This window comes from Microcaecilia unicolor, chromosome 3 (genome assembly GCF_901765095.1).
Source record: "Microcaecilia unicolor chromosome 3, aMicUni1.1, whole genome shotgun sequence".
NCBI lineage: Eukaryota > Metazoa > Chordata > Amphibia > Gymnophiona > Siphonopidae > Microcaecilia > Microcaecilia unicolor.
Genome location: NC_044033.1, coordinates 391,891,644 through 391,914,912, shown reverse-complemented (window position 1 = coordinate 391,914,912; position 23,269 = coordinate 391,891,644). Strand labels below are relative to the sequence as shown.

The following is a 23,269-nucleotide window of genomic DNA, read 5'->3' as shown; positions in this document are numbered from 1 at the left end:
TATGACCGGTCTTGGGCGGGAATTCTCTTCCGAGCGCCTACCTACATGGTGTGCTCTCTCTGTCTGGAACTTGGTCAGCCCATCCTGCAGTTCCAATGTAGTAGGAAGCCATTGCTCTAACCATTTTCAAAGGTCCCCTTCTTTGATGGATTCTCATGGTCCTCTGTTTGTTCCTCCAGGGCCTTAGCTCTCTTATCCAAATCATGCAGCTGCGACTCTATTGACACAGTTTGGGCCTCCTGCTGAACTATCCGTTCCTCCATCTGTTGAAAGCGTTGATTGTGAGTATCGATACCATCCTTAATTTCCTGGATAGCTTGATGGATTTGTGATAATTTGTCATCCATAACTGCCATCAGAAGTTTTTTTTAGCTCTTGTACTGTGGCTTTGTCCAAGGTGATTACTAGGCTTCCGGTCACCATCACCATCTTGTGTACTGGTATGTGAGGTTTCACTTGGTATAGTTTTGTACTGCCCACTAGCTACACACCTCAAAATGATCTGTCAAGCAGGAGTGTCCTTTCGAATCAAGCAGCTTCCATTCAGAAATGCATCCCGACAGGGATGATTGCAGATGAGGAGAAGGAAGCACAACAGCTCTCCGGGGCGTCCTGCTAGGTCAGCATCATCACATGATGCACCTGCAAGTACAAGGCTTAATAAAATAAGATCCAGTGCTCATGGAGGATCCATGCTCCTTTGGTCTTACAGCTTGGCCATTGAAAGGGCTTGGTTGAGACAAAAAGATTATTCTGATTCGGTCATTGCTACCTTGCTTCAGGCTCGGAAATGCTCTTCATCCATAGCATATGTGAGTGTATGGAGGACGTTCGAGGGCTGGTGTGTTCTGAGCGTGGACTTTCTCCCTTCTCTGCTCAGATCGCGCACATCCTAGCGTTTTTCCAGGCAGGTCTTCAGAAAGGATTGGCATTGGGTTCTCTAAAAGTTCAGTTTGAGGCTTTGGCCTGTTTCAGGGGCCAACTATAGAAGACATCTCTTGTGGCTCACCCAGCTATTCAATTCTTGCAGGGAGTGGGCCGCTTGCGTATGCTGTGTCCAGAGTGGAACCTTAATTTAGTCTTTCGGGCTCTTCAGACACCATCTTTTGTGCCACTCTGGAAGGGCTCCTTGAAAGATCTTACTTTAAAGACAGCATTCGTAGTGATTGTTGCATCGGCATGACGGGTTTTGAAGTGTCAGGTTCTCTGGTCAAGATCCCTTTCTTCACGTTTCGGAGGTGAGGTTTGCCCTACATATGGCTTTCTCCTTTCTTTCGAAAGTGGTATCAGCATTTCATCTCCAGCAATCTGTGGAGCTGCTGTCCTTTCACAGAAAGGATGAAGAGGCTCGGTATTCTTCCTTGAAGCTTCTTGACATACTTAGTCTTCATTAGATATTTATTTATTGCATTTGTATCCCACATTTTCCCACCTCTTTGCAGGCTCAATGTGGCTTACAATACATCATGAATAGTGGAGATGTAATTGAAAATATACATTTAGTGTTACGGTAGGATCTTGGGCAACATGATAAAGAAGAAACATCATAGTAGTATAACAAGCAGATTTTGTAATACAGTTCTGAATATATGTGTAGGAGTTATGTATGTTCACATTGGTTGATTTTTGTGGTATGCCTTGTTGAAGAGATGGGTCTTCAGCAGTTTGCGAAAGTTCGTTAGTTCGTAGATCGTTTTTAGGTTGCGCGGCAATGCGTTCCATAACTGTGTGCTCAAGTAGGTAAAGTTTGATGCGTGCATTAGTTTGTATTTTAGACCTTTGCAGTTAGGGAAGCGCAGATTGAGATATCTGAAGTCATGAATGAATTTTACAAATCGGACAAACTGTGATTTTTGGTAAAACAACTTCTAAATGACTGAAGGAGACTATAGCGTCAGCTTATTTGCTTGCGTGGAAGCAGGCTGCTCAGGCCTTGTGGGCTTATTCTAATATCTGGAAGTCACGAATGAGTTTTGCAGATCGGACAGATTGTTTGTGCTTTTTGGTAAAACAACTGCTAAATGACTGAAGGAGACTATTGCATCAGCTTATTTGCTTGGGGGAAGCAGGCTCCTCAGGCTTTATGGGCTCATTCTACGAGGCTTACAGTGACATCGTGAGCAGAGGACTACCTTACTATCTCTGGTGGATATTTGCAAAGTGGTGATGTGATCGATGCTGCATTCCTTTGCCAAGCACTACAGGGTGGACATTATGGTGCACTTGGAAGCCAGCTTTGGGGTTTTGATCTTCAGGGTAGCAGTGCCAGGATCCCACCCACTCTAGGGATTGCTTTTGAACATCCTAAATGTTCTGGAATAGTGGGAAGCTACGTAAGGGAAGGATAAATTAGATCACACCTGATAATTTTCTTTCCCTTAATTCTTTCTCACTATTCCAGAGGCCTGCCCAAGGTTTCTGAGATGTTCAGTCAGTGCAAAGTAATGGGTGAAATAATGATTGTCAACTTGCATGAAATATCTCTTGTTCTCTACAAATTGTCCAGAGATAAGGGAGTCCACCCATGTTTGCTCATCTAGTTAGTGTTAGATTAGCGGGTTGTTTACTGTTGTTGTGTTTATTCTGAGTTTCTCCTTACTTCTCGTAAATGCTGAGAAGCTGGGCTGGATACCAAGGGAGATATTTCTCAGCTCAGTTTTCAGTTCTCTATCTCCACCTGCTGTCCCACAGGTTCTGGAATAGTGGGAAGGATTAATTGAAAGAAAATTGTGAGGTAAGACCTAATTTCTCCATAGAAATATAAGTAACTGCTTCCTAAGTTGTTATGTTGCGAATTTCTTAATATTTTGTTTATCCACTAGCTCTGTAGTATCCATGGGAGTCCAAGAAGCAGGAGCTAGACCAAGAACTCACACAACAGCCAATAATGCTATCACTCAGTCATCTACCTAACTCTCTGCACTAGGGAGAAATATTCCAATGATACGAATAATGCAACCTAAAAATGCAGTGGTTTGATCCTCTGCCATGTACTGAAATAAAAAAAAAGGGGTATAAGGTTGTACCTTTTTCTCTGAGGACAAAGAAGATAACAAGTCCTCACAGATGGGGTATTGTCATCCGATAGACCAGTGGTTTCCAAACCTGGTCCTGGAGGTACCCCAGCCAGACGGATTTTCAGGATATCCACAATAAATATTAATGAGACAGATTTGCATGCAGTGGAGGCTGTGCGTGCAAATCTCTCATGGATATTCATTGTGGATTTCTTGAAAACCTGACTGGCTGGGGTGCCATTAGGACCAGGTTTGGGAACCACTGCAGTAGAGCCTGCACAGAGAAGTTTCCCCAGCTTAGATTACTCTGGAAGCTTTTGTGAAGCTAGATTGCACATGCGTGCAGTTTCCACTTTGTTGCTGATGCATGAGACCTCCCTGTCCTTGATTTTATTTAGAACTGAAAGGATAAATCCCACTGTGCTCTGTACAGTTTTCAAAGATTGTTGTATTTTTTTTCTTTTTTGCATTTATGTGGACATTTTTCAAGGTTTTTCTCTGTTAGTTGCCCTAGTTAGGATTTTTGGTCATATTCAAGTTCTAGAGGTGTCCTGACAGCATATTTATTTAAAATTGAGTTATTTGATTTTTCTGTGACAAATTCCCTAGTGGCTTTAATTAATATAGGCAAGGTGGCAGGACAATATCCAAGCATAAATCTATTGATGTCATCTGTGCTCTGAGATGAGAAAGAGTGGTATTTGTGGTCGTGAAGAACAATGTGAGATGATCCTCAATGCTTCAAAGTCTGGTCCATCAACGTCAACATTGGAGGCATCATTCTTCAGGGGACCAGGAGCTGCACATGATATTAGGGGTGCATTGATAGAGCCCATTAGGACTGGACATCGAAGAAGAGGAAAGATTCATCCTCTTCATCAAGCTAAGGGCTCATGTCTAGTGTGCGTAGCAGAGGCCAAGAAGCATTGATGACATACCTCTTTGGAGCATGTCATTCAGAGCTGGAAGTGTTGAGGCATCAAAGGGCTCCAGACTCCATGTCTGCCACACCATTGTTGATTTTCAGTGTGACAGGGGCAAAAGCTTCACTAAAGCACAGGAGGACATCTGTTTCTAGATGCCCTCCGTCCAGGCTGACTTCCACTGAGATTCAGGCCAGACTGAGATCTAGACCTCTCCCTAGGAGTTCTTTACTGAGTCAGATTCTGGGCATTCCTGGGATTCTGACTACAAGTTTGTTCAGCTCTTTGAAGAGGACTATCTGGCTTTCTGTAAGATCCAACATTTTCCCCATAAAAGGAGAAAATCCCTAGCTGAGAAACTTTCCATTTTCGATTTTTTTCAGGATTTGGTAGAAGCCATTTCATCTAAGTTAGCAACAGAGGAGGAGCCCAGGGCATAAACAGTGAATATCTTTCAATTGTTTGACCGTCTCAAGAAAGCTGTGATTGTGCCCTTTCACAAAATCCATAAAGATCGCCAGATGATAATGTAGCACATCCCGGAATGAAAATAAATATGAGACAGTCCTCTCATATAGAATATATAAAGAAGTCAATAAGATGCTATCAGCCAGAATAAATAAAGAATCATTATGAACTAAACAAATTTAAAACTATACACTTTAATTCTTAAAGTAAAATAAAATCCAACATGGCCATGTTTTATCAAGTGCCTGCACCAGGGGTAAATACAAACTGATGTATCTATGAAAATTAGAGAAATATGTTTGATAATATAACCGCTCTATTAGGGTATCCAAGACTTAGCTGAATGTCTTGTAATTTAAAAACTTGTTAATTAAAAACATACCTTCTAATCAGTTCCAAAAGATGTATGCAGAGCTACATAGAATCAGTATACATCATAGGGGATATGTGTGAGGAGTCTTGCTTAAAAGACAATCAGGCTTATTTTCAAAAGAGAAGGGTGCCCATCTTTCGACACAAATCGGAAGATGGGACGTCCTTCTCCCAGGGTCGGCCAAATCGGCATAATCGAAAGCCGATTTTGGGTGTCCTCAACTGCTTTCCGTCGCGGGGATCACCAAAGTTCACGGGGGCATGTTGGAAGCATAGCGAAGGCGGGACTGGGGCGTGCTTAACACATGGGCGTCCTCGGCCGATAATGGAAAAAAGAAGGTCGTCTCTGACGAGCACTTGGCTGACTTGGTCCATTTTTTCTTGCGACCAAGCCTCAAAAAGGTGCCCAAACCAGATGAGCACCGGAGGGAATCGGGGATGACCTCCCCTTACTCCCCAGTGGTCATTAACCCCCTCCCACCCTAAAAAAAAAACTTTAAAAATATTTTTGCCAGCCCATCTTAAGTCAGTCTATATTGCAGAAATTTGCAAAGCTGTGAGGTGGAGTTCAGTCCATCCATTTATGTCCAATTGTTTGGATACTGGTTTCTACCAAGACGGTAGGCTCTAGAAATACATTCTTCAGTATCTTTTCAAGTGTATAGCTCCATCGTGCGTCTGCACCTTGAGTATTGAGTTCAGTTCTGGTCACCATATCTAAAAAAAAAAAAAAAAAAAAAAAAACAGAATTAGAAAAGGTTCAAAGAAGAGCGACTAAAATGATAAAGGGGATGGAACTCCTTTCGTATGAGGAAAGGCTATAGAGGTTAGGGCTCTTCAGCTTGGAAAAAAGATGGATGAGGGGAGATATGATTGAGGTCTACAAAATCCTGAGTGGTGTAGAATGAGTAGAAGTAAATCAATTTTTTACTCATTCCAAAAGTACAAAGACTAGGGGACACTCAAGGAAGTTACATGGAACAAATAGGAGGAATTATTTATTCACTCAACGAATAGTTAAGTTCTGGAACTCTTTGCCGGAGGAGGTGGTAACAGCAGTTAGCGAATCTGGGTTTAAAAAAGGTTTGAACTCATTTCTGGAGGAAAAGTCCATAGTCTGCTATTGAGACAGACTTGGGAAGCAACTGCTTGCCCTTGAATTTGTAGTATAGAGTGATGCCATGATTAGGGTTTCTGCCATGTACTTGTGACCTGGCTTGGCCACTGTTTGGAAAACAGGATACTGGACTACATTGACCATTGGTCTGACCCAGTATGGCTACTAATATGTTCTTATGTTCTATAACTTTCTTAAGGCCTGTTCTTAGGGTTTTAAGTTTTCATTTATGTAAAAAAAAAAAAATGGGAACAGTTTGCTGCCCTGCTGGCAGGTGTTTGTTGTAGTTTCCTCACTTTGTTCAAGACAGGGAGTCTCATGTGTGTGACTGTGGTGAATTTCTTCATACAAAAAAAGCTGTTTATCTGTGACATGGTCTCTGAAGACAGCAGTTTGCATGTCATGTTTACCTTCACTTCTTGCCATCTGGAGTTGAACTCATTAGCTTAATTATAGACCAGGCATGACTAAGAAAACACATGCTCAGAGATCTCCAAGAACTTTATAGATAGCTGTGTAATAAATAGAAATAAAATAAAATTTAAAAGGAAGATACATTGTTTCTTTTTTTTTTATTGGACTAACAATACATTTATGACTAGCTTTTGAAGGCAATACCATAACCATTGTATCTTCTTTTTTCAAATTTGCTTTGTTTCTATTTATTACCTTTAAATGTAGACTAACACAGCTAACACACCATTTTATCCATATAATTCATGCACTATTAGCTCTGTCAGTATAACTTTGCCCATGGAGCACATTTTCAAAGCACTTAGACTTACAAGTTCCATAGGTTACTGTGGGGCTCGTTTTCTGTTTTATATTATTTTATTAATACATTTCACAATTATACATCAAGAAACAATCTTGAATAGAAATTTTTCATATTAAAAAGCAATTCTTTTAGAAAGCAAGGAAAAGTCCAACAAAAAGGATATGAAATGAAAATTGCAGACCACAATTGGGAGAATTCCAAGAATAGAAAGTATCGGACAACTCTTACTGAAGAAAAATAAAAAATTATTAATTCTAACATAGAGGCACTGAAAACCCCAACCTCCATATTTATAATGCTCCAGTTACCTAAACTTTCACTGTAATTGTTTCTACACCTGATTTCTTGCTCTGAATGAAAGTCTATAACTGTATTGGATCATAAAATACATGTGATGCTTCATGCAGTTGACTCTTACATTTACATGGAAAACGTAAGAAAAATGTAAACCCAAGAGTCAGGCTTTTTGCTTCATAGCAATAAACTGTTTCCTATGCTCCTGGGTTTTTTTGCAAACATCTAGAAAAATTCTAACCTTATATCCAAGAAATTCTACATTTTGATAACAAAAATACAGGTGCATCACTGAGTGTTTGTCTTGAGCAAATATGAAGGAAACTAAGAGGGGCATAATCGAACAAGGTGCCCAAATGTTCCTGGGGCTGTCCTCGCAGGACAGCTCTGTGAAGGGGCGGGGAAACCCGTATTATTGAAACAAGATGGGCGTCCGTCTTTTAGAACTTAAGATGGTACCCGGTGGCTAAACAACTGGATAGGTGTTAAAACATGTCGGAGTTTGTACCTGTTGTTTTGGTTTTGCTGACAATAATAAACAGAAATTAAAAAAAAAAAAATATGGTCGGGGACGCCCAAATCTCAGCATTTAGGTCGACCTTAGAGATGGTCGTCCCCGGTTTTCGGCGATAATGGAAACCGAGGACGCCCATCTCAGAAACGACCAAATCCAAGCCATTTGGTCGTGGGAGGAGCTAGCATTTGTAGTGCACTGGTCCCCCTGACATGCCAGGACACCAACCGGGCACCCTAGGGGGCACTGCAGTGGACTTCAGAGATTGCTCCCAGGTGCTTAGCTCCCTTACCTTATGTGCTGAGCCCCCCAACCCCCCCCCAAACCCACTCCCCACAACTGTACACCACTACCATAGCCCTAAGGGGTGAAGGGGGGCACCTACATGTGGGTACAGAGGGTTTCTGGTGGGTTTTGAAGGGCTCACATTTACCACCACAAGTGTAACAGGTGGGGGGGGGATGGGCCTTGGTCCACCTGCCTGAAGTGCACTGCACCCACTAAAACTGCTCCAGGGACCTACATACTGCTGTCATGGAGCTGGGTATGACATTTGAGGCTAACATAGAGGCTGGCAAAAAAAATGTTAAAAATTTTTTTTTTTTTTTTAGGGTGGGAGGGGTTTGGTGACCACTGAGGGAGTAAGGGGAGGCCATCCCCGATTCCCTCCGGTGGTCATCTGGTCAGTTTGGGCACCTTTTTGAGGCTTGGTCGCAAGAAAAAAATGGACCGAGTAAAGTCGCCCAAGTTCTCGTCAGGGACATCCTTCTTTTTTCCATTATTGGCCGAGGACGCCCATCTCTTAAACATGCCCCAGTCCCACCTTCGCTATGCTGCCAACACGCCCCCGTGAACTTTGGTCATCCCTGCGACGGAAAGCAGTTGAGGACGCCCAAAATCGGCTTTCGATTATGCCAATTTGGGCGACCCTGAGAGAAGGACGCCCATCTCCCGATTTGTGTCGGAAGATGGGCACCCTTCTCTTTCGAAAATAAGCCTGAAAGTGACAGTCCCAGTCACAAATTCGCCAGAAGCTTCCAGCACTCCAGTAACATCTCATTCAGAGGATTCAGTTTGTATAGGCCCTCCATGATCTTTCCCAACAAGTGGGACATAAAATATATTGTTTAAATGGGGCATAGTATTTTCCGGAAGTATCAAAATGTCTTTCAAATACTTATAGAAAACCTCTCTAGGTACCAATGAGATTATACGAGGAAAATTCAAAATACATAAGTTCAAAGACCTAGCTCTGTTCTTCATAAATTCCAACCTTTGATGAATAGCCATCTTGTCCACCACTAGAGAGGATTAATAGATTTTACCTCTTCATCTAAATTAACAACATTTCTTTTCAAAGTATTAATTTCAGACTCAGTCAACTGTGATTTAGCCAAAGATTGAGAAGCAGTTTGTGCAAAACTTTCACAGATCTTGTGCATAGATTCCACTGCCTACCATAGATCTTCAAGAGTGACCACAGGTGGCTTGAGCAAAAGAGGAACAGCAAATGTTGATGAAAAAAAATTCTCACCTACACCTCCAGCTCCTGGTTCAGGAGGACCAACAGTCTCTCCCAGTCCTTGTGGTTCCGACTCCAGTACTGCTTCACTTTGCTCAGCCGCTCGACTGGGGGTCTCCTGCAGGATCAGGGCTGCCATGACAGGCTTCTCTTGTACTTGACTCTCCATCAGAGCTCGAAGAGCTGGTGGCAGCGATGGAGATAACGGGTTCAGCGATACATTGCTGCCCAGTGGTGAGGCAGTCTCTGCTAGGGGCTCTTTTTCAAAAGAGAAAAATGGAAGTATTTCTCACAAGAACATCCAAATCAGTATTTTTTGAAACCTATTTTTTTAGACTTTTTTTTCTATGCTGTTCATCTGCAGTGTGTCCATATCTCAAGGGGGCGTGTTGGGGGCATGTTAAGGGTGGGATTTGGGCATTTCTAAGACTTGGATGTTTTTCAGCAATAATTCAACAAAACAAAACCATCCAGGTCTAAAACTAAGACATTTTGAGCTATACCTATTTTTATAATAAGGCACAAAAAGATGCACTAAATGACCTGATGACCACTGGAGGGAACTAGAGATGACCTCCCCTTACTCCCCCAGTGGTCACTGACCCCCTTCCACCCCCCAAAAATGTGATTAAAAACATTACTTACCAGCCTCTATGCCAGCCTGAGATGTATACTCAGGTCCATCACAGTAGCATGCAGGTCCTTGGAGTAGTCGAGTGGTGGATGCAGTGCACTGTAGATAGGTGGACCCAGGCCCATAACTTTCCCTATCTGTTACACTTGTGGTGGAAACTACGAGCCCTCCAAAATTCGCCAGAAACCCATTGTAGCCACATATAGGTGCCCTCTTCACCCATAAGGGCTATTGTAGTGGTGTATAGTTGGGGGTTGGGGGTTTTGGGAGGCTCAGCAAACATGATAATGGAGCAGCAGTGAGATGTGTACCTGGGAGCATTTATTTGAAGTCCACTGCAGTGCCCCCTGTGGTGGCCCATTGCTCTCTTGGAATGTCTGGGGGACCTGTCTACTAAAAATGCTGGCCCCTCCTACATCCCAATCACTTGATTTTCTACGTTTTTCAATTGGATGTTTTTTGGGTGGGGTTTCAAAAATGTAAAAAAAAAAACGTACAATGCACAAAATCTTGTTTGAAAATGTATTTTTGAAAAAATGATAGACATTTTTCTTTTTTAAAAAATGACCTTCTTTCCTATTCGGATTTTGGATGTTTTGTGCAAAAGTCCAAAATCAGACTTAGATGCTATATCGAAAATGGCCCTCTATGTAACTTTGGAAGTCTAAGTGCTTTGAAAATATGCCTCCATGTATATGACTAGTAAACTGTTATCTTCAGAGAATATCTGTTACAGGTAAGCAATTTTCCTTTATCACCTACTAAAATTTCTTGTGCTCTAGTCCAACCAAACACACTTTGTTTAGTCTCTGTTTAGTCTCATGATCTGCCAAATATAATTCTACTAAGCAATTGTTCAGAATGGATTAAAGAAAATATGCTATGCAGATAGAAAGCTAAAATATTTTTTTTTATGCATCTTAGTAGTGACACTGATCTATCGCATTCCCTAAACAGAGTAAACTCAACCATTCTGGCTTTTGCTTGTAGTTAAGAGAGTGTGATTTTTTTTCCTGGCTCTGCCTCTCTCTATAGACCCTTGATTCCAGGAACAGGTTTTTTTAAATTGGCTTACTATTGGTTCTGTTTAGTTTTTAACATAATTATGATAAATAAGATCATCATTCAATGGTGTAACTAATGTTGCTAAGTAAATTCCTTGTTTGATTTTTAGCCCATGGACCAAGCATCTCTGAAGAACAGTGATGTTCTCATTTTGACTGGACTCACTCAGATTCCTACTGCTAACCCCGATGGCATGGTGGGAGAATTCTGCAGCAATCTGGGTAGGTAACAATTGTGTAACATTCTTTTTTGCGCCTTTTTAATTATGGCGACACATATTGTAAGGACACCTAATATTGTTCATATCCAACATTGTTTTGATATGAAAGTATCTTCTCAAAATACGGAACATGCAGGACGTGGTGGAGATGAAAACAGTAACAGAATTTTAAAATGCATGGGATAAACATAAAGGGATCCTGTATGGAAAGCAAGTTTATTTGAAGTCCACTGCATTACCCCCTAGGGTGCCCCATTGCTCTCCTGGAATGTCTGTGTGGCTAGTCTAGTAAGAGTACTGGCTTCTCCTACATCCCAATAGCTTGATTTTGTTCGTTTTTCACTTAGACATATTTTACCGAAAATGGACCAAAAAGATGAGCACAAAAACATCTAGGAAATAGCCATTTTTGAAAAAAAAAAAAAAAAAGACGTTTTTCTGTTTTGAAAATGGCTATATTCCCCACTTAAATGTGGACATTGTTAGCAAAATATCCAAAGTTGGACTTAGATGTCATATCGAAAATGCCCCTCCATGTAGTTTATTGTAAGACTGGATGACCTATCCAGTCTGCCCATCCATACCAACTTCTAAGTTCTACAAAACCTTTCCGTTTCCTTTGAGTTCCCCTGTGCTTATCCCATGCTTTCTTGAATTCAGATACAGTTTTTAAGGGCAATTCTATAACTTTGCACCTGCACTTATGTACCACTTACATTAGATGGGCCAAAATTGGCAGTTGAGTGCGTAAGTACCTCAGATACTATTCTATAACGTTTTGCCTAAATGTGAGGGGGAGCATATATATAGGTGGAGTGTGGGTATGCAATGGGCATGTCTCCAACTTACACATGTAACATATAAGGGGAAAGGGAATGGGACTTAATATACCGCCTTTCAATGGTTTTTGCAACTATATTCAAAGTGGTTTACATAGTATATACAGCTACTTATTTGTACCTGGAGAAATGGAGAGTTAAGTGACTTGCCCATAGTCACAAGGAGCTGCATTGGGAATTGAACCCAGTTCCCCAGGATCAAGGTCCGCTGCTCTAACCACTAGGCTACTCCTCCACTCTCTAAATACTGTAAGTTACAGGTTTTGCAGGATGTACTTGGGCATGCCCATTTAGGCTTGCTGTTGACTTGGCATAAATGGTTGCACATCAATTTAGGGGTGCCAATTCTGGTTTAAGCTAGTATTCTAATATAGATGCCATTACAGAATTGGCACTCAGTCCATGGCATCAGCATACCTAGGTGGAGCACCAAGTTATAGACGTCCCTCCCTTGCATCCACCACCTCCACTGGGAGGCTGTACATGCATCCTCCACTCTTTCTGTGAAGAAATATTTCCACTGATTACTCCTAAGTCTATCCCCTTTCACATTGATTGTAATGATTTTATGACACCCCATTGTAGAGCTTCCTTTCAATTGTAAAAGGTCTCCTCCTGTGCATTTACAGTGGGGGAAATAAGTATTTGATCCCTTGCTGATTTTGTAAGTTTGCCCACTGACAAAGACATGAGCAGCCCATAATTGAAGGGTAGGTTATTGGTAACAGTGAGAGATAGCACATCACAAATTAAATCCGGAAAATCACATTGTGGAAAGTATATGAATTTATTTGCATTCTGCAGAGGGAAATAAGTATTTGATCCCCCACCAACCAGTAAGAGATCTGGCCCCTACAGACCAGGTAGATGCTCCAAATCAACTCGTTACCTGCATGACAGACAGCTGTCGGCAATGGTCACCTGTATGAAAGACACCTGTCCACAGACTCAGTGAATCAGTCAGACTCTAACCTCTACAAAATGGCCAAGAGCAAGGAGCTGTCTAAGGATGTCAGGGACAAGATCATACACCTGCACAAGGCTGGAATGGGCTACAAAACCATCAGTAAGACGCTGGGTGAGAAGGAGACAACTGTTGGTGCCATAGTAAGAAAATGGAAGAAGTACAAAATGACTGTCAATCGACAAAGATCTGGGGCTCCACGCAAAATCTCACCTCGTGGGGTATCCTTGATCATGAGGAAGGTTAGAAATCAGCCTACAACTACAAGGGGGGAACTTGTCAATGATCTCAAGGCAGCTGGGACCACTGTCACCACGAAAACCATTGGTAACACATTACGACATAACGGATTGCAATCCTGCAGTGCCCGCAAGGTCCCCCTGCTCCGGAAGGCACATGTGACGGCCCGTCTGAAGTTTGCCAGTGAACACCTGGATGATGCCGAGAGTGATTGGGAGAAGGTGCTGTGGTCAGATGAGACAAAAATTGAGCTCTTTGGCATGAACTCAACTCGCTGTGTTTGGAGGAAGAGAAATGCTGCCTATGACCCAAAGAACACCGTCCCCACTGTCAAGCATGGAGGTGGAAATGTTATGTTTTGGGGGTGTTTCTCTGCTAAGGGCACAGGACTACTTCACCGCATCAATGGGAGAATGGATGGGGCCATGTACCGTACAATTCTGAGTGACAACCTCCTTCCCTCCGCCAGGGCCTTAAAAATGGGTCGTGGCTGGGTCTTCCAGCACGACAATGACCCAAAACATACAGCCAAGGCAACAAAGGAGTGGCTCAGGAAGAAGCACATTAGGGTCATGGAGTGGCCTAGCCAGTCACCAGACCTTAATCCCATTGAAAACTTATGGAGGGAGCTGAAGATGCGAGTTGCCAAGCGACAGCCCAGAACTCTTAATGATTTAGAGATGATCTGCAAAGAGGAGTGGACCAAAATTCCTCCTGACATGTGTGCAAACCTCATCATCAACTACAGAAGACGTCTGACCGCTGTGCTTGCCAACAAGGGTTTTGCCACCAAGTATTAGGTCTTGTTTGCCAGAGGGATTAAATACTTATTTCCCTCTGCAGAATGCAAATAAATTCATATACTTTCCACAATGTGATTTTCCGGATTTAATTTGTGATGTGCTATCTCTCACTGTTACCAATAACCTACCCTTCAATTATGGGCTGCTCATGTCTTTGTCAGTGGGCAAACTTACAAAATCAGCAAGGGATCAAATACTTATTTCCCCCACTGTATGTCACAGATGTATTTAAATGTCTCTATCTCCTCTCTTCCACCTTTCTTCCAAAATATACATATTGAGATCTTTAAGTCTGTCCCCATATGCTTTATGACAGAGGTTGCTGACCATTTTAGTAGCGCCTTATGGACCTACTGAATCCTGTCTATACTCCGTTGAAAGTTATATTTTCTATCAATCTTCGAAAACCGGGGTAAGCAGAGTGCAGAAGAGTTACAGCTAGTTACCCCTCATGTTTTCCAAGATTGATAGAAAATGTATTTAAAGTTAGTCTCTCTTGAGAGGTTAGAGAGGAAAATTATCGGAGGTTGAGAAAGTTAGTTAAAGCTTGCCTATTTGGGCAAGCATTTGAAGAAGTCTGAACATTTGTTGATATGCGCTGGAGGTTTTTATGGAATTCTGTTTGGAAGAGAAACTTGGGTGGGATGTGTGGAGAGAGATGGGCAGTAAAATAGGGTATTGCTGCAAATTGGGAGAGCTCTTTTATTGTCTGTATATATGAGAGTTTTTTGATGTATGATTTGTTACATGATTATATATGTATAATGCTATAGATGTATAATATGTGTTTATATATGTACTAGTAAAAAAGGCCCGTTTCTGACACAAATGAAACGGGTTTTCCGCGGAGTGTGTATGTTTGAGAGAGTGTCTGTGAGAGTGACTGTGTGAGAGAGAGAGAGAGAGAGAGTGAATGTGCAAGTGTGTGTGTGTGTGTGACAGAGAGTGAGACTGGGTGCAAGTGTGTCTGTGAGAGTGTGTGTATGTAAGAATGAGAGTGTGTGCGAGTGTGTACGTGAGACAGTGAGAAAGTTATTTTCAAAGCATTTAGCCTTCCAAAGTTCCATAGAAACCTATGGAACTTTGGAAGGCTAAGTACTTTGAAAATATGCCTCTGAGTGTCCTCCCTTCTTCCCCCCTCTCAGGTCTCAGGACCCCCAAGACACATGTTGTGTGTGTGAGATACACTGTGTGTGTGTGTGTGTGTGTGTGTGTGTGTGTGTGTGTGTGTGTGAGAGAGAGAGAGAAAGTGTGTGGTCTCTCCCTTCCACATCAATTCCCCCTTTTCCCATCATGCTCCTCAACCTCAGTGCATCATCCTTTTCCTTGTAGCTCCCCATCCTGTCTTCCATTTTCTCATTACCTGCTCACCCTTTTCACCCAATCTGCAAATCCCCATCTCCATCCTCCCAATCAGTCACTGCTGTTCCCCCAATCCCCAATCTGCTTTTCTATTCTTTCCTTTCTCTTTCCCCATCCCAGGCTCCAGAGACAGTGTGTGTGAGTTTTCTTTTTGTGGGTTAGCTTTTTTGCCGCTGCCGTTCAGAAGAGGCTCCCGGTCTTCTTTTTTTCCGCTGCCATGTCTCCGCTACCGTTCAGCTGTCCGAGAGCAACATGTGTGCCCAAGAGCAACGTCTTTGCCTTTTCTGTTGCACTGAAACGGCTCCCGCGGCTGCCGATCTTCTATTTTTCTACTGCTGTTCAGAAGTGGCACCCAGTCTTCTTTTTCTCCGCTGCCTTGGCTCTGGTACCGTTCAGCTGTCCGAGAGCAACATCTCTGCCCTTTGTCGCGCGCTTCCCGCCTCCAACATTTGAATGAGGCTACCTGCTCACGTGGCCCAGTGATGTCAGGAGATGGTTACGGTCGCAGGTAGCCTCATTCAAACGTTGGAGGAGCAAATTATTATAGTAGATGTGTATGTATGTGTGTGTATATATATATATATATATATATATATATATATATATATATATAAAGAGAGAGATACAAATATACAAATTCCTTCAGATCTACATTGATTATGGCTGCTAGTGCATTGCTTAGATTACTTCAACCTAAAACTAAATCTAGGTTAACAGACCTGCCAAGTCTCCCGCATTCAACGGGAGACTCCCGCTTTGGCGGGTCATCTCCCACACTCCCACCAAAGCGAGAAAGTCTCCCGCTGAGACACCGTCTGCAACTCCCACTTCCCAGTATTAATTTCCTGGCCACTGCTGCTTCGCCTCTTCAGCAGCAGCAGCTGAGACCACAATAAAAAAAGCAAACGCGGGGCCGCAGCAGCCTTCAAGCATGGGCTGTCAGCTCTGCAGCCGCTCCTTTCTCCTCTCTCTGCCCCTGGAGGAGCAGGAAGTTGACATCGACTTCCTGCTCCGCTCCAGGGACAGAGAGGAGAAAGGAGCAGCTGCAGCACCGACAGCCCATGCTTGAAGGCTGTCTGCGGCACCGTGCTTTTTACATTTTTTTTGTTTGTTAGCTCTTTTTTTTTTTGTCGCGGCCACTGCTGCTCAACAGGAGAAGCAGCAGTGGCCAGAAAATGATTATCGGGTGGAAGGGGGAATGGGAGACAGGTAGAATGGAGAGAGTGGGAAGATGGGGAGAGAAGGAGGGGGACATGGAGAAGGGCTGGAGAAAGAGAGAAGCTGCTGAAGATGGGGAGAAAGGGGGGGATCCTGACAGAGCAAAAAGAGGGAAGATGCTGGAAGGAAGGGTAGAGAGAGAAACAAGAGAGACATTGGGGAGAGAGAGGGGGCATGATGAATGGAAAAGGGTAGAGAGAGAGACACTGGATGGAAAGAAGAGGGTAGAGAGAGAGAGAGAGACACTGGATGGAAGGATCGGGAGATTGGGTAGACAGATGGAAGGATAAGGAGAGAAAGAGGGAAAATGGATGGAAGGATGGGGAGAGAAAGAGAGAAGACACTAGATAGAAGGATAGGGAGAGAAAGGGGAGATGGATGAAAGGATGCAGAGAGAGAGACTGGAAGGATGTGGAGAGAGAGAGGGGGGACACTGAACAGAAAAGGGTAGAGAGAGAGACACTGGATAGAAGGACAGGGGGAGAGAGACACTAGATGGAAGGATCAGGAGAGAGGGTAAATGGGCAGAAGGATGGGGAGAGAAAGAGGGAAGACGCTGGATGGAAGGGTAGGGAGAAAAAGGAGACGCTAGATGGAAGGGTAGGGAGAAAAAGGAGACACTAGATGGAAGGATGCAGAAAGAAAGAGGGGAGACACTGGAAGGATGGGGAAAGAAAGAGGGGAGCTGCTGGATGGAAAAGGGGAGAGGACATAGGTAGATGAAGTAAAAAGAAGGAAATTAAAGAATGGATAGTAAGACTGAATTAAATCTGGACAGAGAGAGTGGCAAGAGACTGGGAGTAACACAATTAGAAAAAGTAAATGGCCAGACAACAAAGGTAAAGAAAATAATTTTATTTTTAATTTAGGATAAAGTAATGTGTTAGCTGTGTTAATAAAGTTTAATAAATGCAAATAAAACACAAAATAGAAAATAAGATGATACCTTCACTGATTTTAAAACATTTTTGATTAGCTTTCAGAGACCAACACTTCCTTCCTCAGGTCAGGAGAGGATATCATAACAGCATTATACTGACCTGAGACAGGAGGTCTTGGTCTCTGAAAACTAATTGAAAGGGGTATTAGGCTATTAAATAAAATATTTTCTGAAATGGCTGTGGGTTTGAGGTGTGCCATGGGGCGGAGCCATGTAGAGTGGGTGGGGCCAGTGCAAAGTGGGGCGGAGCTGGGGACATGTACTAAAATCTCCCTCTCAAAAATTGAGGCCCATTGGCAGCTCTGGGTTAAGGAATATGAGTTCATAGGACCTGCTTGGTGGCTTAGTGGCAGTACTGTGCATTGTATGTCAAAAAATTAGTGATTCTGCTTAGAACAATAAATTAAGAAACTTATAGAGGAATGCTCTAAATAATTATAAATTTGCACCTTGTGTATAACAAAAGGTTACTTCTTAAGAAATATTAAATAAAGGTCTCATAAGCCAAGGGTACCAACTCAGTGGACACACCTATAATGGCTTTCATCATAGGCTAACCACCACCTCCAAAAAACCTGCAAACCACTGGACCAGTCTGCAGTAAAAAAAGGGGGGTGGTATAGTAACAAATCAATTGTTAATAGACATAGGTGATATCTATTAAAGTAACATCTTGTATATATTATCGGAAGAATGATATCAAAACGAGAAGAGAGAAAAGAGAGATACTGTTGAGGGAAAAACTTATGGAACAACATCAAAACAATCAAAAAATGAAGAAGTACTTAGCTTAAATCATAGGAATAACTAGGTTCGCAACCATAAGACACCTCTAGTACACATATGGTGATGGGGAGATTTTCAAAAGATCCCACGTAGCATAGTAACGTTCAATCTCTCACAATCAATCTCTTTATATCTCTCATAAATCTCTGTTAGTCTGTCTCGACAGTCATAGAATTCTCACTGTTTCATAGCTTCATCAGGAGAGGATTTGCAAAAAATAGACATCTTCTTCATTGCATACTATGCTACGTGAGATCTCCATACCTGCAAGTGTGTTTAGATACAAGAGATATTCAGCCCTTTGTGTCAAGTTAATGGATAGTAGCAACACATGGTCAGAGGATAAAACAGCAAGCTTGAAATATATAGAAAGCTGGGAGCTCTTAAGCAAGAGTTTTTAGTTTTGAGTGTGTACATTATTGAGAGTGACCCTGATAATCTTAGTTAAGTTTGTTCCTGTGTCTGGCAGGGGCGTAGCCACGGGTGTGCCTGGATGGGCCTAGGCCCACCCAGTTTGGGTTCAGGCCCACCCAGCAGCGGAGCGGAGGGAGCAGGCAGCGCTGATCCTGCATCTGCCTCCTTCTCTCTGACGGCAGCGCTTCCCAGACGCTGCCTACCGCCGCCACGATCTACCTCCTCCCTCTGTCTCACTTTCAACAGCAGCGGTAGCGTCGCGATTCAAACACGCTGCTCCTGCTTCTAACCCGGAAGCGTCTCCTCTGCAGAGGAGACGCTTCCGGGTTAGAAGCGGGAGGTAAGCAGGAGGGGTTAGAAGCAGGAGGTAGCAGGAGGTAAGCTCCTTTGAGCAGGGACTGGCCTTCTTTGTTGAACTGTACAGCGCTGCGTAACCCTAGTGGCGCTCTAGAAATGTTAAGTAGTAGTATGGATGGAGGTGGGGGGCAGGGGAGAGAGGAGAATTGCTGGGGATGGATGGAGGTGGGGGGCAGGGGAGAGAGGAGAATTGCTGGGGATGGATGGATGGATGGAGGTGGGGGGCAGGGGAGAGAGGAGAATTGCTGGGAATGGATGGATGGAGGGGACAGGGGCAAGAACAGAATTGCTGGGGATGGATGGATAGGGGCAGGGGAGAGAAGAGAATTGCTGGGGATGGATGGAGGGGAGAGGAGAGTTGCTGGACATGGGTGGATGGAGGGGAGGGAAGAGGAGAGAGGAAGGTTGCTGGACATGGGTGGATGGAGGGGAGGGCAGGGGGCAGAGGAGGGTTGCTGGACATGGATGGATGGAGGAAAGGGCAGGAGAGAGGAGGCTGGTGGATATGGATGGAGGAGAGGGAAGGGAAAGAGAAGAAATGCTGGACATGGATGGAGGGAAGGGAAGAGTGAGGAAGGAGATGAGATGAGGGAAAAGGAAGAGAGGAGAAAATTGCACATGGATGAAGAAAATAGGCAGAAGCTGGATCCACTGGACAGTCAAGTCTACGGAGGACCCAGAGCAAGAAATGAAGAAGAAAGGTGGAAAGTAAAGAAATAAATGGAAAGGAAGCCCTGGAAACGGAGTAAAGAGGACAGATAGCAGCAGAATCAGATACTGGGCCAGTATGATCAGAAAAACAAAGTCACCAGACAGCAAAGGTAGAAAAAAATCATTTTATTTTCATTATAATGATTGGAACATGTCCACTTTGAGAATCAGGTGCTCAACATTAAAAGTTTATATTTATTTACTTATTTATGGCATTTTATCCCACATTAAACATGAATTAGATTGGAACCTGGGATCATTTAATGTTTTTTTTTCCTGGAGAGAGTAATGCATTGCCTCCCCCACCCCCCACGCTCTCTCCCCGGCTATAGCCAGCTCTGCAATTTTGAGGGGAGGTGCACAGGTGGACGGGGGGGGGGGGGGGGGGGGGGGGGGGGCGCAGAGGTGGACCGGGGAGAGAGCCTGTTGTTAAACATTTACCAGCACACCACTGTCTAGTACCCACCCATCCAACCTGTTGGCCCACCCAAAAATTGACTTCTGGCTACGCCACTGGTGTCTGGTATGTCCATGTAGCTTATATCAGGAGGAACGGTGCTGGATGTGGGTATCCTGATGGCGATACTGGTTCCTAGTTTGGTGCAGGAATGTTTAGGGACAGTCTATTAACTGTCTGATTTGTGAAGTTGGTTGGAAAATAAAAGTCAAGGCTTGGTAAATGTTTTATTTTTGTAATATATTTATAATTTTTAAATTGTATAATTTCTTCCATTTATAGGGAAGTATTTAAGATGTTGAGTAAGGAGTGTAGGGGATTCAGCTATTTCTGGTGGCTGATCAGTGTCATGGAGCTCCCATACACTGTATTGCTCTTATGGGTGACAGAACCCCATGGCACCAGTTGGCCAGTAAATTTTTAAGGGGAAAAACCACAGGAAAATTTCCTTTTAAAAATCACATGCTCAAAAATTGCCTTCTTAGACATTCTGCAAGCCTCGGTGATAGAGAACCAAAATTGTATCAGCAGTATACAGAGTGACTTCAGTGAGAGCTAATTGCTGCAAAAATCAGTCAATGTGTGGGAGTTTAATTGCTATGGGCTGTGAGAACTATGTGAGGACTGCCGGGATTGTAATATGCTCAGTATAAATGTAATTTGATAATTCATAAGTTGAAAAAGTAAATTCTGTGATCAGAAATTGGCAGAAAAGTTTTTAGGCTTGAGAAGTTGAACAATGATAGCAGCTAAATGAGCTATATTAGGAATTCCTGTGAGCAACCTGCACCTGCTGCCTAGTTCTAGCACAGCCAAGCCTACCTCAGCACTCAGAGCTTGTAAAGAAAAAAAAAAGTTTATTTCAGCCAGTGTAATTGTAGATGATGGAACAGTTCAGCTCAGAAACAGTAAGAGAAGAGATTGCAGTAAGTGAAGCTGGCTGAACAGCAAATTCAGGCTGATATAGGTGATGCTTCACACACAGTACAGGAAATTCATGAAAGCGGGAAAGAGCCCACCAGGCCTCTCAGACTATATAAGCTTGCATAGAAAGCTTCACAGAAGTATACTGCAGACAGATAGAAACATCTGTATAACTTAAATAGAAAATGGCACAAAGTTGAGCAACCCATAATGAGGGTATGTGAATCCACTACAAACATCAGTTACCATATAGCACAGTTACAAGCTAGCTTTACAGATTAGTTAGAAAAGACCAGTGTCTGCTACTGAAGCTTCCCCACCTACCGCCCCTCCCCCCCCCCCCCCCCCCCCCCCCCCCCCACCAACAGTTCGATTGGTTTTATAAGTTCACAGATGGTGTAGACCAAGTGTTACATAGGTCCCATATTTTCTGATGCTGGGCTAAACGCCCTTTACTCAGTGCTGTAAGCTTGGACATTAGCTTAATGTAATTCAGTTTTTCCAGTACTACTGAAATGTCTGGCAGCCGGGGTTTTTTCCAGGAAGCTGCCAGTACCAGCTTACCCGCCATAAACACCTGTGTGGCAAACTGGTGTATATGTTGCTTGAAATGTAGTCGACAATTTTCCATTTTCATCTGATATTTAACAGTAGTCACTGAACATATAAAGTCTACAATACGTTCCCAGTACCTGTGTGCATGTTCACATGACCACCATATGTGGCACATATCACCTTCATTCCCACATTCCCTCCAGCATTGGGCAGAGCCCGTTCCAAACATCTTAGCCAGACGGCTAGGGGTGTAGTACCAGCAATATAAAATTTTATGTCCATTTTCTATTAATGCACTAGATACTGACACCCTAAGCAAGGATTTAAAGGCTCTTGCCCAGATTGTAAGATCATAAGTATTCCCCATCACTAGCTCCCATTTATGTGTGTAGTGTTTCACTGGAGAATGTCGGGACAGAAGGGCTCTATATATTCGGGAAATACCCCCTCTACCTCCTCCACCTGTCATTCCCTTTTCCAGCTGCGTCTCAGTGAGTTCCAATTCCTCTCTTGCTTTGCGTTTGATAAAATCTTGTACCTGATAATATTGGAATGCCTGCAGTGGAGAGAGCCCATGTTCCCAGCTAAGCTCTGAGTATGAGGGGAGTACACCCTCCTCGCACATTTGTCCCAATTCACACAATCCCATATTTTCCCATTCCACTTACACAGTGTCCAATCCACCTGATCCGAATTGGGGGGCAAATCTGAGGTATGTATGCTTAAAGTAGGTGCGCTCTGGGAAAAATTGGTCTCTGATCTTATACCAAGTTGCCAATGGACTCTGGATAAGGTGTGGGCTTCTCCCCATCAATTCCCTGATTGTGCGTTTGGGCAGCCACGGTATTGCTCTAAGTGGATATGGTTCAAGCCAGCTCTGATCTATACCGACCCAGATTTTCTCCGGGTTTTGGAGCCAAATTGCCAAAATCCTTAAGTGTGCCACACAATAGTAATCATAAAATGAGGGGACCCCCATACCCCCCTATCTCGAAACTGATACATCATTTCCCGCCGCAACTGGGGTGGCCTTTTCTTCCAGATAAATGAAAACACTCTGCCCTGCAGGCCCTGGAAGAAAGCATCCGGTATTTCAATAGGTAGAGCCATAAATAGATATAGCAGCCTCGGGAGTACTATCATCTTAATGGCATTAATTCTGCCCATCCAAGACAGTGTCAGGCCTTCCCAACGCTCTAGTTCCCTAAAAGGATCTCGTGATTTATTAGGGAAATTGTGCTCAAATAAGTCTGCCACCCGGCGCGTGATATTAATCCCCAAATATCGGATATACTTGTTAGCCCACCTATAGGGAAATTGTTTTTTCAAAGTTTCTAAAGTTGTCTTAGGTAGATTTATGTCAAGTGCTTCAGACTTGTCGAAGTTGATTTTAAAGCCCGACAATGCCCCATAGATATGTATTTCGTCTCCCAGAGCCGGAAAGGCCGACAAGGGATCCTTTAAAGTGAGCAAGATATCATCTGCAAAAAGAAGTATCTTAGTCTCAATGCCTCCCCCTCTTAGGCCCCTGATTTCTGAGTTTGCTCTGATCCTGGCTGCCAGTGGCTCCATCACCAGAGCAAACAGTAGAGGTGATAATGCGCAGCCTTGTTGGGTTCCCCTATGCAGAGAAAAAGGGCGGGTCAATGCTCCATTAACTCGTACCACTGCTGTTGGGGTCTTGTATATGAGGTGTAGCCATTCTGCGTATCGCCCTCCTATGCCCGCCCTGTCCAGTACCGCAAAGAGAAATGGCCAGTGGACACGGTCAAAGG

The 23,269-nt window shown here is 43.4% G+C and overlaps 1 protein-coding gene across 1 annotated transcript in view; it reads left to right on the top strand.

Annotated features, from left to right (window-relative positions):
- INTS9 (integrator complex subunit 9) overlaps positions 1–23,269 on the top strand; it is a 221,256-nt gene that overhangs the window by 132,083 nt on the left and 65,904 nt on the right. The window contains exon 9 of the mRNA XM_030198704.1: positions 10,814–10,925. Within this exon, the coding sequence (XP_030054564.1) occupies positions 10,814–10,925 (112 nt within the window). The remainder of the gene's footprint in view (positions 1–10,813; positions 10,926–23,269) is intronic.